The following is a 14,992-nucleotide window of genomic DNA, read 5'->3' as shown; positions in this document are numbered from 1 at the left end:
GGATAAGATTTGATTAGTAGACTGCTTAGACCTGGGGGCTAACAGGTACCGCACCTTTAATACCACAGCGGTCAGTCACTAAGCCAGAGGTCCTCCTTCACCTCTATGTGCTTTAGTGTCAGAGCCTTCCTGAAATGTTTGTCATGAGTACTTACTGATGTATAGTCATCTCTAACTTGAGCCTTTCTGTAGTTTTTTTGTTTTTGTGTTCTTCAAAATGGTATTAGAAAAAACAGTACAGTATTTTTTGGACTACAAGTCGTATCAACCAAAAAATGCATATTGAAGAAGAAGAAATCCTATTCAAGTTACACTTTAAGGAGAATGTTTTTGGCAAAATATGAGAACATTAACATTTCATATTGAAAGGCAAGACAAAAGCACGCAAAAGATAACAATAATGTGCTTTACTATCAAAACACATTGATGGTTGTTTAGCTTCATGAATCATGAGAGGAATTTAGTGTATTAGTGCAATTTATGAACAATTCTCGAGATAACTATAGCATTAAAAACGTATTAACAAGTCAAGTAAACTCATTATATCCCTTTTAATCATTAAATCTTTTTCTTCATCCTCTCTATCGCTTAGGAACAACTCCACTAAGCCCAGCATAAGACTGAGCAGCACTTCTTCTTCTGCATAGCAAAAACTGATGCACACACCTACAATACATAAGTCGCAGCCCCAGCCAAACTATGCAAAAGAAATGCCACTTATACTCAGAAAATACGGTACTTACATTTATAAGATGTCTCTTCCCCATGAACTACCTATCCAAGCTAATACATTAAATTAACTTCAGCTAAACTAAACTCAACAGGCTGGCTGTGTTGGGGGTCACATTTATGCACAGCTTAAATACTGACAATGTAATTTGTTGTTGTTGTTTTCTTCCTTACAATGACATTTATTTGATTTGAACCGACAAAGCACCTTTTTCTCATAGTGCACACATATAAGGAAAGACGTTAATTAAAATCATGCTGTGCAGCCAATATGCCTAATTGCAAACATAAAACAGAGAATGGTAAATTAAAGCAGAGAATGAGTTTAGTTACACTCTGAGGGTCTGTTCATCCCTCCTATAGAGTGAGGAGGAGAGTCAAAAGGAAAGAAGTCGGGAGAGAAGGTTGGATCTAAAATGTCCTAAATGAGCTGAATGAATATTTTACTTTCATAAATGGAAGGCAGGGAGGCACTGATTTAGACTTTGGCCTGTTTGATAACTGCAAGACGATTTCATTAGAGGTTGTCATGAAGTATGAAGTACTTTGCCAAAAACCATTATAGGTTGAAACCTACCATAGATTTAGTCATTCCCATGTCTTGCTGTAGGAGTTTTAAAGATTGACTGTGTTCTTCCTAGAGAATTCCCATCTTCTTAGTATGAGAAACATCTATGTCTGTAAATTTGTGCTGGCACAACAGCGGATCCAATTTGATATTTTTTTTTAAAAAACACTTCTCTGGTACTCAGCATTTGTGGACCACATCCCCATTCAAATGTCATATCACCTACTTAATTCTGCTAGTCATGCAAGAACCAATATTACCTAAAGCTATATATTGTGAAAGTGTTTTTTTTTTTGTATTTCTGTATTGACTGACACCAGGAGATGAAGGTGCTGCTCCTGCCTGTCTGCCATATGTTTCAGGGAGCTGGACAGATTTGGGCAATCAGACAGCCACCATTGTTGAGCTGTCTTAATGAATACAATGCAGTGAATACAATGCATCTTCATTCTAAATAATAGCAATATGTCTCATTCACTGTGAATTTCCTCACACTTGTCTGAACGGTTTTAATGCATGTTCTACCATGTCTCGTTGATTAGCTAATACTCTTTTGTGCCTTTGGAAATATTATGCTGGTTTGGTATATAATTTTTTTGGCAAGTTGCTACTGTGTTTTTATTCATAAAATATGATTATTTATGAGTCAAAAACATTGGAAAGAATACAAAGATGTCTTCTTGTGTATTCAAATTTTTGCATTTTTGTCAATTGTCAGTGATCTCTGCTTGTGAGGTCAAAGTGAGTGTTGGAGTTTAGGATTCTGGCAGTAATTGCCAATAATTTACTCTTTTGTATCAGTTTAGAAAGACATGTGAAATAGGGTGATGACATCTTTTACTTCCTAAAGTGTTTGTGCAAAATTCTGAATTTGACTTTCAGAGGATTTGTAAAAATTATCACTCAGGTGAGTTTTCCATCATCTCTCTTTTTGAATGATTTTCTGCTCCAACCCACTCATTTTACTACGGTTATGTTGCACATGTCAGACCATAGTGCTACTTTAGTCAGCAGTTTATTTTGGCTTCTTCTGCCTGCATTTTGGTCATGTTGTGTGATCCAGCTACTGTGTGTTATTGTGTGTGCCACGCTCAACAGACTGTAGCTCTGTGTGAGCGGCCTGACTTTTGCTGCTTCACAGCTGTGCCATGGCAGACAGACAACACCATTCTTCTATCTTTTACCATGCACCTAACTTAAAGCTTAGTGAGAAAAGCTTTATTTTCTTCTTAGCAATAACAGATGGATTTTGTACTAAAACACTTTAATTAAGAATTACCATAAAATGTTTAAACCTAACTAAATTCCTAACGCATTGAAGACTTGCACTCCTTTCCTAAATGTTCTTTTATTTATTTATTTATTTATTTTTTAACAAATAATCTACTTACCTTTACATTTCTAAAACTCTGTTTAGAGCAACATATCAGTTGCATTTTAGCTTTTTTTTATATTAATTTATTCATAATTCAACTGCTTACACACTGTCAAGCGCTGCATTTTAATGTACCAACACTTCCACAACAAACTTTGGTCTCAGGAGAACTTGTGAAATTCAGCCCAAATATGTTGACAGGTGTTTTCCCACTGGATTTAAAGTAGTTTCTACATAATTCCTCTCTACTTCAGGGATTATCCAAAATCAATACAAGTTATCAGATGTGTAGCCACAGTTACTGAATTTCAAAGAACAATCTTGAAAGCGGGAAGGCCCCGGTGAGACAAAACTATTGATTAAATAGATGTAGCTTCTTTTTTTAAACACCATGTAAAATGTTTTGCATTACTTTTTTCATAGCCTTATATATATTTTACAATGAATCCAATGAATGTACCTGAATCCAGTTCTTAAGTTTAACTTTTTCCACCTAAGTCTGGTAGCAAAAGTCAGACCTATCCTGTCTTTTAATCAGTTTGAAACAGTGATCCACACCGTTACTACCACCAGGCTAAATTACTGTAATTCCCTAAATGTGGGGGTTAGCACCTGAGCCGTTGCTCGACTTTTAGCTAGGAAGCAAAAATATGAACACATCTCCCCTGTTTTGGCTTCACTGTCTGTTCATTTTAGAATTCATTTTATGAGATTGTTTTATTTGCTTTTAAATTCTTACATGGCTTGGCACCGGTATACTTTTATGAGTTACTGCAACCTCATGTCCCGCCCTGTACTCTTAGATCAGCTGATCAGTTGCCTCTTAATTACTGAAAACAAAGCGTAACGCTTGTGCTATCTTAGATGACCCCACCCTTACATTGACGTGTTATTCCTACCATGACAAAGGTGGATAAAGGTGGAAAGATTTCATGTAATCCATGGACACCAGTGAAGATCACAAATCATTGAAGAAAAAAGGTTCAGCGCACTGTTTAGTGGGTCTAGATGACCCAACTCCCAATGTTAAAGTGCCAAGGAGGGCACAAGGGTTAAACTCGGAGGGGATCATGCTTTTGCTGCAGCAGCTCCAAGTTCTCTCTTAAAATTTGGCTTTAATTTGGCGTTTAATACACGATGAAGAGGTCCCCTCTCTTTTTTTTTTATCCCACCACATTTCAGTGTATTCTCTTTCATGTTTGGGACATGTTTTGTTTTAACAATGTTCTTTATAAGCATTTTTCTGACCACTTTTAAACTATTTTATTTGATTTATCTGACTTATTTTATTCTCTGTCATTATGCAGCTCTTCGGGCCTGTATGGGCACAATTTAAGTGCTTTATAAATAAAGTTTATTATTGCCATTTATTTTATATTATAAAAAAATCCTCAAGTTTGAGCATTTATTAGAGTTAAACATAGAAAAACTCTGTAATTAGCCTTTCCCGCTGCATAATGAATTGCCTGTGGAGTCAAAGGATGTGCCATTCAGTTCATATTCCTTTGTAGGGCAAAGACAGTGCCAACATGAACAAACTGAGTGAGGATGATCGTGTGGCTTTTACACCGGAACGGTTCCCCCAACTGTATCACACCTTCTGCTAGCTGTTAGCCCCATGGAGAGACAGAGACACAGAGAGACAGACCACTCTGGGAACAATATTTTCATTGACAGAACTAAATTCAGGGCACAGCATACAAATGAGGTAGCAGTCATTAGTTATTTTACCTTTTTTATTCAAATGTATCTTATTTTTATTGAGTTACAGTAAGTTAATGTTTTTTAAACTGCTCACACCAAGTATTTTAATAAAAGTTTACATTAAAGACACTTGGGCCCATTTAATTACATACAATATAAAATGTGGGTTACATTTTGGTGTTCATATTTCTAATATTTTCAGTGAGAGAACTTGCATGCAGCCTTCTGTGCCACTAGGGGGATGCAGTTGATGGATACATTGCCGTGCAGGAAAGGTCAGCCTGAGCTGTAATATTCTGTGAATCTTTTGCAGTGATTCACAGCTTGAAATTTTTAAAGGCAGGATATATATATTTACTATTATACTATTTTACTGTGCAGAGCTGTGTAAGTATGCTGAGTCAATAGTGCTTTTATTAGTTACTCTCCTTCCTTGCACATTATTGTGAGCCTCCCATCAGACAAGGTGTGGGTAAGTGTATATCTGTGAAGGAGTGGAATAGTGATGTGTGAACACACTTATTTGTTTGTATTTATCTATATGTGAGCCCTGTGCAATCCTTTTTTCCGGATGTTACTTGCTATTCTAAAGCAAATGAAAGTGTCTGGCACTGAATGTCTATTGTGTGGTGCTAATGTGATAGCAGAGATTAGCATTGTAATCCATTTAGCGTAGAACAGCAAATCCACTTTATTACTGTGGAAAAAGAATCAGATACAATTGTTCAACAGCACAGCAGCTGCCTTAATGATTTCAGGCACAGAAAAAAATATTGAAGACATGCTAAAGACAACTGTTTCTGATGAGGAGTTCAGGATTAAATGTGGCATTACAGACTATTATGATGCAATTATCTCCGCAATGGACTAAAACTGTAATTTTTTTAATTTATCTCTTAATATTATTTGACAATATGCCCATGGTCTCGACATGTTTAAGTTTGAGAGTATGTACTTAAACACAATTTCTTAAATAAAGACAAGTGTAAAGTAATAAACTAATCAAATATTTATCTACAAGTAGTATTAAATGCTTAATATTTTATAAATGGAAGTAAATATGTTAATAAAAAAAAGTTAACTTAGATAAAACAACATTTTATTAGCACATATGTCCAGCAGTCACTGTTTTACCTCAATCACTCTCCATTGAGGGATCCCCCACTGTCCCTGTGTGACTTAACCAGGAGGCACTGCATGCTTGTGGACATCCTGGGTGCTCCCTGGTGGCTCATTTGTTTTGTTAGTGGTCAGATCGAGAAATGATATAGAGGAGCTTCTCCTAAAGATTCCCCTCTCCCCGGTGATGGTGGGAAGGTCCCAACACAATAAAACTTTATATTCAGTCCCTGCTAAAGACTATCAGTCCTTAAACTCTTTGTAACAATTGAATTCACACTTTGTTATATACCTTTGGGGGGAAACATAATACACTGATTTTTCCATCAGGCACACACATGCAGTGTGTGGCGTGCATATGCACTGTACCTAAAATGAACTCTGCCGACAGGGCAGATTAGATAACATCACCTGCTGAATCTGGCTCCAGTTTATGTGGAACTTTCTTTCTTCTTGCCTCCTTCTCCTCTTTCTCTCCCTATTTGCCTTCTGTTCTTTTCTTTGCCAGTGACCCCAGTGCATTCAATGAGTCCCAGTGGAAGTGTGTCAGGCTTTGATAAAAGAGAACTCCAGGTTCTTTGAGATCAAGGTCACCACACTAGCCAAGCAAGAGGTAGACCAAAAGAGGAAGATTGACTGTGAAACAAACAAGAAGACAGAAAAGGGTGAAAGATGGTGCCTGTTAAAAGAAATGCCATGTTGTGAAATAAGATATCAGAGGGAACAGCCGGGTCAGGCAATGTATATCAGCTGCACTGTGTGTTCTTGGGTTTCTCTGCTTGATATCCAATAGTTAATTGTCATAGCAAAGACAAAGAAAAGTTAGGCTGCTTGATAGAGGAGCAGTTAACTTTGAGGGTTGTTTTTCCCCTTTTTTTGTTCTACTGCCAAATAGATTAAAGATGGGATCAACGGACAGTAACTTTTGATGCAAAAACCTGCATATTGTTTTACAAAGTCAAACCATTTTTAGCCAAGATCCAAAAACCTGTGTCGTTTTCTAGGACATAGTTTCTGCAGAACGGCAGTGGTTTACTAGAAGTTTGAGTCTGAATTGTTAACCCTGACACGTCCAACCTAACATCACGGGTGCAACACAAACAGCAAGCAATATTGGAGCTATCCAGTCATACAGTTTTGAGCCAGATGCCAGCTCAAACGAGGAGAACAAAAATATACATGGATCTGTTTGGCTACAAGTGGATGCATTGGAATGGAGTGAAGGACGGAGATCAGCATTTTCTTTATCTGCTCCTGTTTCACAAATATTGTAATAAGAAAATATTCAGATTTAATTAGCTAGTTATTTAGCTAATAAATAATTAATTAGATTTAATCAATTTAATTGTGAAATTATTTTTCTTTGTATATGTCCATCATCATCAGAAAAATGCCTCAAGAACATGTTAAAAACACGATTTTCATCATAGTGGGTCTCCAAGACTCAATTTTTTAGAGACATTTTTTTTCTTTATTAGCTTCAAGATGGGAAGACTATTTGAAGGGTTAGAAAATACTCAGGTTGTCCACAAATGATCAGCACTGGGACAGCTCTGCTACTTTAGCAGGTACAGTTTCCACAGAGACCAAACGTCTTTGTCGTATCTAGAAGTTTAGGTTCTGACTAAATATTCTTAAACTTTATGTTCTACTACCGTCTTTTGTAAGAAACTACACAACAATTAAACAAAAAAAAAACTCTTGTGAAATCTAAGAAATGAAATTAATTCTTGAAATTTAACACAAGTACTTATGTCTGAAAGTCTGAACTAAGCAGCTTTTCGACCTCAGAGATACTTTAGGCAACAGTTTACAGGCATGTTTTTGTTAAATGCTGACTGAGATAACAGGGAGTGTGTTGCCATAAGTGTATTATAATTCATCAAGAAGTGACTCGCCTGTCTTTCTCACCATCTGCTTCCTGTCCAATTATCTCTGGTTGGTGCCTGTTACCTGCAAACACAGAAGTGCTGAAAAGCACAAAGAACTACCAAGAGTCATCATGAGTTTAACAAGACTGGCTTCACAGCTGTCCACGAGCCCACAAAGACCTTTTTGTGAACATGTTGTCCACTGGGTGCTGATAGTTGTCAGGATATGTAGGTATGTGAAAGAGAACTATGTGTTTCAGGGAAATTAGAGCCAGAGGACCAGATTTAGGAAGAAGCACCCACGAAGTGTCTGCACTTCTATGAAACCATGTTAACAGATGTTGTGAATGAGCGCGCACCATTTCCATCATATCCCAAAATGCATAAAATTGGCCCGGTACACACTTACTGCAGAGTAGACTCACCAAGGGACCTATAGACCACACATCTTGCCCTGAGGCTTTTTAGCACAATCACTCTTGAATGGCTCAAGCCATGATTGGAAAAGATGGGTTTTTCAGATATGGCACTAAAAGCCATGGCACTTGGGATGATCCTAATACTCTGTGTGCTGCACACAAGTGTACAAAAAAGTATATTTTTAACGAGTCCACTGTTACTTTCACAAGCTGTTTTCTCAAATGATTTAAGTTGGCCTTCAATTTAATTGCGTTATTCGGAAAAAAATGTGAATCTAATGCTTTTTCCTTTTTCCGTAGCCAATCTTTTTTTATTAATGAAGTTCATTATCCTGTAACTTGTAATTGAATATATTTTCTACCCAGATGTTGGGAAAATAAATTGTAATAAAGCAGGTGTTGATGCCTGTTGTAGATACTTTCTTAGAGCTTGGTTTTGAATAGCTGAGCATCTTACAAGGTTATGTTAATTATTACAGTCAATTAGCAAGTAAAGAACCTTTTTGTTTGGTTGGTGAGTAATTTATTAAATCCAAACACCACAGTTTAGCAATCTGAAAATGAAAGCAACAGGAATCATGACTCAGGTTTAATGTTCTACTGTCTTTCCAGATTCGGGTCGATGGCTCCTCACGTGCTCATCGATATGAGACTGTGCAAGCTGTGGAGAGTGGACCCATCCAGAGAGACATGGCCTTCTCATCGGACCATCACTACCTCTACGTCATGTCCCACACCCAGGTTAGAGATGTATATGCATTTCATATTTAACAACAGGAAATCAAGTTATTTTTTGTCGCATCACATTCTGATTTCTTCTGAGGAATTGTTTCTTAAACCTGCCTTTCCAGCTTCAATAGAACTGATTTAATGACTTTGATCTGTTTCATGGCTTCTGCAAAGCAGAATCAGGTCTTGGAGTACATAACCGTTTAAAACGTGTAGACCATAATTACAAGTGTTGAATTACAGAGAGAAAGGAGTAGTCACCGTCGATTAGACAGCCTTCCTTTGTTTTTCGCGTTCCATAAATAACCTGCGATAGGTATAAACTCTCAAAGTGCAAACTTTCAACAAAACAAAGTCCAGTATCATAGAATGAAAACAATGATCTGCTCTCGATGAAAAATTGATGTAACTCTGGCAAGCTGCATGGATTCTGTACAGGTGGCACAGCGCATGGAGGAGATTGATTGACAAAATCAACAAGCGCACTGTGTTCAGGATGCAGAACACAGTGGGCTGTATGTAAAAAATCATGCAAAGTTGGACTAAAAAAAACCTGTGACACAGCAAAAGGTGAACCACACCTTAACAAGGGAACACTGTTACATTTTGTTTACAAGCAGGTCTCTTCCTAACTTTGACTTGAAATTCACAGCAAAAAAAAGCAGCAGCTAGTATAATACTGTGTACACACTGTTCATGTGATGTACGTTCAAGGACTGAATGAACTTTTAGCTTTCCATTCTTGAACGCACTTACTTATAGCATTCTGTGTTCACACTGGTCTGTCACTACCGAATACTAGCAATGTAATCACAGTTGGAAGGGGTTTATTAGAAAATGTTAAAGTGGTGCAAATTGTGTGATTCTTGCTCCAGGCTTTTTCTCTCACAGCTCTATTCCGATATATGAAAGATTATTAATTTCTCCTCCATGATCAAATTTCAGACAGTTGGCACTTCTGTGTTTTGAACAGGACGCAATGCATACACCACTACCAAATCCAAGTCCCTGATTGGTCAAAGTTCAACCTGATTTAACTTTAAACGCATGTTCAATAGATGGACATTCCTGTTCTAAATTTTATTTAGCTTTATGTGAGTGGTGCAGTAAATGTTAGTCCTTTCCTCTGCCATCTTTACACTTAGCACCAGTCATAAAAGAGGTTCTGCTTTTTTCTGTTGGCAGCATTACAGCAGTGTAGCTAACCCTGCACATTGTCTTCAGCTTCTGCACATCTACAGATCTTTTTGCCATCACTATTTACTAATCTCGTTCACATTCTAAGTGCCGAGATTACTGAGATAACACTTTAAATATCAGGCAGACAGTGAGCTGAAGGTGCCCTTTCAAATGCAGCTCTCACTGCCTCTCCTGAGGGTCTCTGTCTGCAGGAGAGACAAGCCAGCAAAATGAAGACATTTACAATGCTGTTTGTCAGGGCTTCCAATTACTGCACTTCTGTGCAAATATGTTGAGCTGCATTGGTGAAACTGGTGTTTTTCATTGCCTTTTTTAAGAGTTATTTTGTGTTTTCTTTTGCTTGATGTAACAGAACAATAAAACTTCATTTATATGTCTTTTTTTATATACCTGCTATTGTATTTGTGAAACGTCATGATAACATTTATTTTAAAAGGATCTTTTTTGCATGCAAATGTTGGACTAAAAAGCAAACGAATTGGTGTGTGTGTTACTCTTTTGTAGTGATTAGGCTATTAGCCCAATTACAAGGTTGATCTCAAGTAACTGTTTAGAAAAAAACAGTTGGGAATTTCATACACAGATGGAGAAAACAGTTAATGAACACAGAAAACACAGTAAATGCACTCAAAGCCCAGTCCTAATCAGTGCCAGGGGGGCTACCGAGCACGATGAGAGTGAGCACGTTTAATTCAGTTGCTTTTATCTGCTCTTTGCTTAAAATCTTGTTGTTTCTGCATTTACACAAAAAACGATCACTAGTTTAGATAGAAAAAGCTGAATGAATTTATTAGAAAATTTACATTTGTAATTATTTTTTAGCATGTATATTTTATTGCAATGCATATAGTGACGTAATTATAATCGGGCTTTTCTAAACCAGTGTTTTTGAACCTTTTTTGAGCCGAGGTTCACTTTTTCCTTGAAAATCCCAAGGTACACTAACAACCAAAAATGTAAAAAAAGAGAAACTCTGTAGTCTGCATTGATGAGCAGTCTCTCCACAATCTTACAAGCTTGAATTTTTTCCTAAAAGTTTTTTCTGTTCAGCTAAATTTGTCTGTCTGTAATGTAAAACTTTTACATTTTCATTGAAAGAAAAAAAAACATAGCTAAAAAAGAGCTTATTTGTGATCTAGAAAACCCACTGGCCGGGCCACAAACTCACTTCTCTGCTCCATTGTGATGCATCTGCTTTCCTTAGCTGAGCTGGTATCTGACTCAAAACTGTACGTCTGGATAGCTCCAATATTGGTCCCCTTTTTTGTTGCTCTGCTAATGTTAGGTTGGGGGTGTCACAGGCTGTAAGCTAGTGGGAGAATATGTAAACTGATAGCTCTTAGTTATGAGGGAAGGGGAAGGGGGAAGGGGTCTGCCAATGTTTCTACCCACAAATCAGAGGGACATTTCTAATGAACTACTGCCGCTCTGCAAAAACTATGTCCTAGAAAATGACACTGGGTTCTTGATTTTGGCTCAAAAAATCATAGACATACTGTAATTGAAAGGCCACTGGAAACGGTTTAAAAATGATCAAAAGTTGATCAGAGTGCCCTTTACATCCCTATTGATTAAAGATACATTTTTGTTTTGTAATAATTGTTTGCTTTTCATTAACCTCTTGGCCAAGTTCAAAGACCATGCAATGGCAATCCCACTAGAAATGGGATTAGGTGGACTGCTTCCTGGATCGTTGTACTAGTTTAGAATAGAATCTCGCTCTCACATGCTCATTCCAAATTCCCAGCAGTACTAAAAGCCATTAAAGCTGCCTGAGTTGGTCGATAGAAAAAGACCACCTGCTGTTTCTGGGGCCTGGGACCTAGACACTTGCAGAGAGAGTGTGATATTTTGAACGAGAAAGAAATACAGAGGGGTCAAAAAAGAGAGAGGCAAGGGTGCCCGCGACAGGAGGCTGAGAGCACAGTTGGTCAATACAGTTCTATCAGTGCTTTTCTTAGACTTGAAATGCTCAGCTTGGTGAAGCTGGGGTTCGTTTTGTGTGTCTGCTACCAAACTGAAGGTGGGGCAGAGATGTTGGAGCACAGAAGCGGATCTTCTGGGAAGTGGACACTATAAAAAGAGAAATCAAAGGCAATTATGTGAGGAGAGAAGCATGTAGGGATTAATAAGGCAAACTGAGCTACATTATGGATTTTCTTTGTGTGTGGATGTGTGTTCTTTGTATACAGATATACAAGTATTTTTTCAAATTGCCCGTAATTTAAATTCTTTCCCTTGTCACCTATAAGTAAGATAGACTTAGACAAACTTGACATATGGCTTGATTTTCTTTGCCTGCATATTGAAAAGATTACTGGAAATGTAATAAGCATTTTCAAGAAATATAATAAAAAAGGTGCCTTTTTTTCTGATCTAAATTTGCAAAGGTGTTTTCAGCATTTTGTAAGACTGCTACACCATAATACATAATATATTCTGCCCATCTAACAGCTATGACAGATAGGAAAAATGAAATATCAATAATTTACTTTATTCAAGAACCAGCGCAATGCTTCAGCAGAGAAGGCTTAACACTTTTGCAGGGATTTGTAATCATGTTAGGTCCTCTACCCTGCCTGTATGTGCCATCAATTCACGAGAGAAGGAAATAAGCCAAACATTAACAAAGCGCACATTCTCATTCAGCATTGTTAACTGTAAAATTTAATTCCATCGCTTTCACTGTATTTTGTTCAAACCTTATTGTTCCCACCGTACTTGTATCCTCCTTTCTTGTTTCTATCCCCCGTCCTGTCACTGTTGCCTTTGTGCCGTTTGTTTTTCTTCCCGGGTTATCCAGTTGTGTTCCTACAATCCTTTTTCCATTCTAAGAGGATTTGTGAAGTAAATGAGGACTCAGCCTTTTGTGTTTTCTGGCTCCTCTTTTCATCTTACCCCTTTTTTTTTATACCTTTCATTCTCTTTTTTAAGTATCCTCTGAATTCCTGTTCTTATTTTGTTAAACCGCAGTTCTCTATTCCTTCTGGCTCGTTTTTTCTTAACAAAATGATCTGTCACTCCTACTTTCTCATTAATCCAGTGATTGGTTGTTCTCTAATGAGATATTTCTCTTCGTCTTCTTTTCACTGTCACACACATGTGAACACTCACACAAAAGACATCCCATTAGTGTGTTAAATAGATGTTCTGGCATAAAGAGGGCAGTCGTATTATAGAATGGGCTGTGATTATGGATATTAAGGTTGCAGTTTGAGTGATAAGGGCAGGTCAATCACACTATTAAAATGAGCTGATACCAAAGTCCACGACTGTGTTCCTGTGCTGTTAACACTGGTTCATGTGTTAGCCACATATGGGCAGTAGAAATAGGTCAGTGTCAATACTGGATCAGTATTGGATCATCTCATCACCTGTAAAAGCAGTGATGGAAGAAATCACACACTGATGACAATAGGTGATCAGAGTGATGTAAATAATTGATGAATACATTTCAACATCCAGGTTAGTTTCCTCTATTGATATTTTTTAAAAAGGTAAAAATAATAATAATAAATTAGAACTTCACAATAGAGTAATGTATTTTTTATTTAGGAAATTACACCAATAGGCAAAAATTGAATAAAAGAAATCTTAAAACGTAATAAAAATTATTACTAGACACTAGCTGTACTTTATGTATAATCTGACTTTAGTTGGATTTGGTAAATTATAAAGCATAAAATTTTAGACAAAAATGTTGTCAAACATGCCATAACAACTGGATTTATACTTGCTTCTCCAATGAAAATTGTGTTTTGGTGTTTTAACATGTGGTTGTGGCATTTTTCTCTTGACGTAGGACATGTATGAATAAAATTAAGCTTATAATTGCATGTCTGAGTATTTCTTTATTTACATCATTGTGAATTAGGAACAGGCAAAAAAATCTTACTGGAAAAAGCTTGTAGGTGTGACGTGGAACCTACAATGGCAAGCCACAAGCTCCTTGCTCCACTCCATTCTGATGCATCCACTTATAAGCCGCTACATCCATGTACGTCTTCTTTTTCCTTGTCCGAGCTGGCATTTTTCTCAAAATTGCATAGCTGGATAACTCCAATATTGCTCAGTGCATTGTACCGGTGCATTTTTGTTGCACTGGTAAAGTAAGGTTCGGGTGGTAAGGTAGTGAGAGAGAGTGTACACAAAGGGATGATGGGAAGGGTGGAAGGCTTTATCTGCGCCAATGAAACTCCTTCCACTCTGTCCTAGAAATGACAGCGTTCCAAATTTTGGCTAAAAACGGCTTAATCATAATTAAAAGACCTCCAGGAACACTTTTACAATAGATCAAAAGATGATTAGAGTGGGACTTAAATGAATAAAAAACAGAACAGTATATTATTAAAAGCTGGGATGCTATTTCAATTGGTTTAAGTAAAGCTAATGGACCTGTGCTGCCAGCTCGTGTTCAGTGGATCAGTAATTTTATTTTACCATGCATTTTCCAAAGAGGTTTAAATCCCAAAAAAACGGTTCCCTCGTTGTATTAAAAAAAAGTTTTTTTAATAACACACCCCTACACCTGTTTCAGCAGTCCAATTGGTGGACGTATTGCTTCCTCACATCTTTTCCAAGATGGTCAGTGCCAGCATCTTCAATTCATGTCAGGGTGAATCTTTTAATAACATCCTTCAGAGTGTGTGGCCTCCTCCCCCCTCCAGTGTGCAGCTTCAAGTCATGTAGGTGTTCAGATGTGCATATTATGTGGCTCAGATTAGCTGTGGGGTTATTGCGGTCTAACAAGCCAGGTGAATAGATATGCTGAATGCATTTGACTCTGACAAGTAAGACATGTAAGACGAGCTTTGTGTGAAGTGGGGGTTCATAAGAGGTAATGTTTGAACCTCTTTCCCCCCACTCTTCCTGTCTCTACCTGTATTTCTTAATTTATTTTCCCAGACCTGTGTAACTGTCATTTTTTAAAAGATCATGATTCTTAATAATGGGCCGACATTAAAATAGTAATTCATGTGATTCAACACTCAGCATATTTGACAGCTTCAGGCAGTTGGTTGCAGTCCAAGCTGTGCACTCAGTCTGTATGATATAGATGTTATTTTTACTCTAGCTAGGCCCCAGGGCATGACGATGCAGGCTGTGCAGAATTAGCGTCCATGCTTTCTGTGTGCGCCAACGTGAGATCTTCACATTATGTTCTAAGCATTCGCTTGCACAGATGCTTGGTACGGTCAAAAGGAGAAATTAGTACAATGCAAGGAGAAGTTGAAATTTATTAAGAGATCTGTCGATTATATATTTTTATGTATAGTTC

At 37.4% G+C, this 14,992-nt stretch overlaps 1 protein-coding gene across 3 annotated transcripts in view; it reads left to right on the top strand.

Annotated features, from left to right (window-relative positions):
- Positions 1-14,992, top strand: part of plxna4 (plexin A4) — a 259,710-nt gene that overhangs the window by 156,584 nt on the left and 88,134 nt on the right. For all 3 annotated transcript variants that reach the window (XM_078942272.1, XM_023952327.2, XM_023952326.2), the window contains one exon: positions 8,398-8,526. In XM_078942272.1, the coding sequence (XP_078798398.1) occupies positions 8,398-8,526 (129 nt within the window). The remainder of the gene's footprint in view (positions 1-8,397; positions 8,527-14,992) is intronic.

The sequence above is a fragment of the Oryzias latipes genome, chromosome 23, assembly GCF_053564925.1.
Source record: "Oryzias latipes strain Hd-rR chromosome 23, Olatipes_Hd-rR_3.1".
Classification (NCBI taxonomy): domain Eukaryota; kingdom Metazoa; phylum Chordata; class Actinopteri; order Beloniformes; family Adrianichthyidae; genus Oryzias; species Oryzias latipes.
Note: the sequence above shows the minus strand (reverse complement) of the source record. Positions and strands in the feature narration are given on the sequence as shown.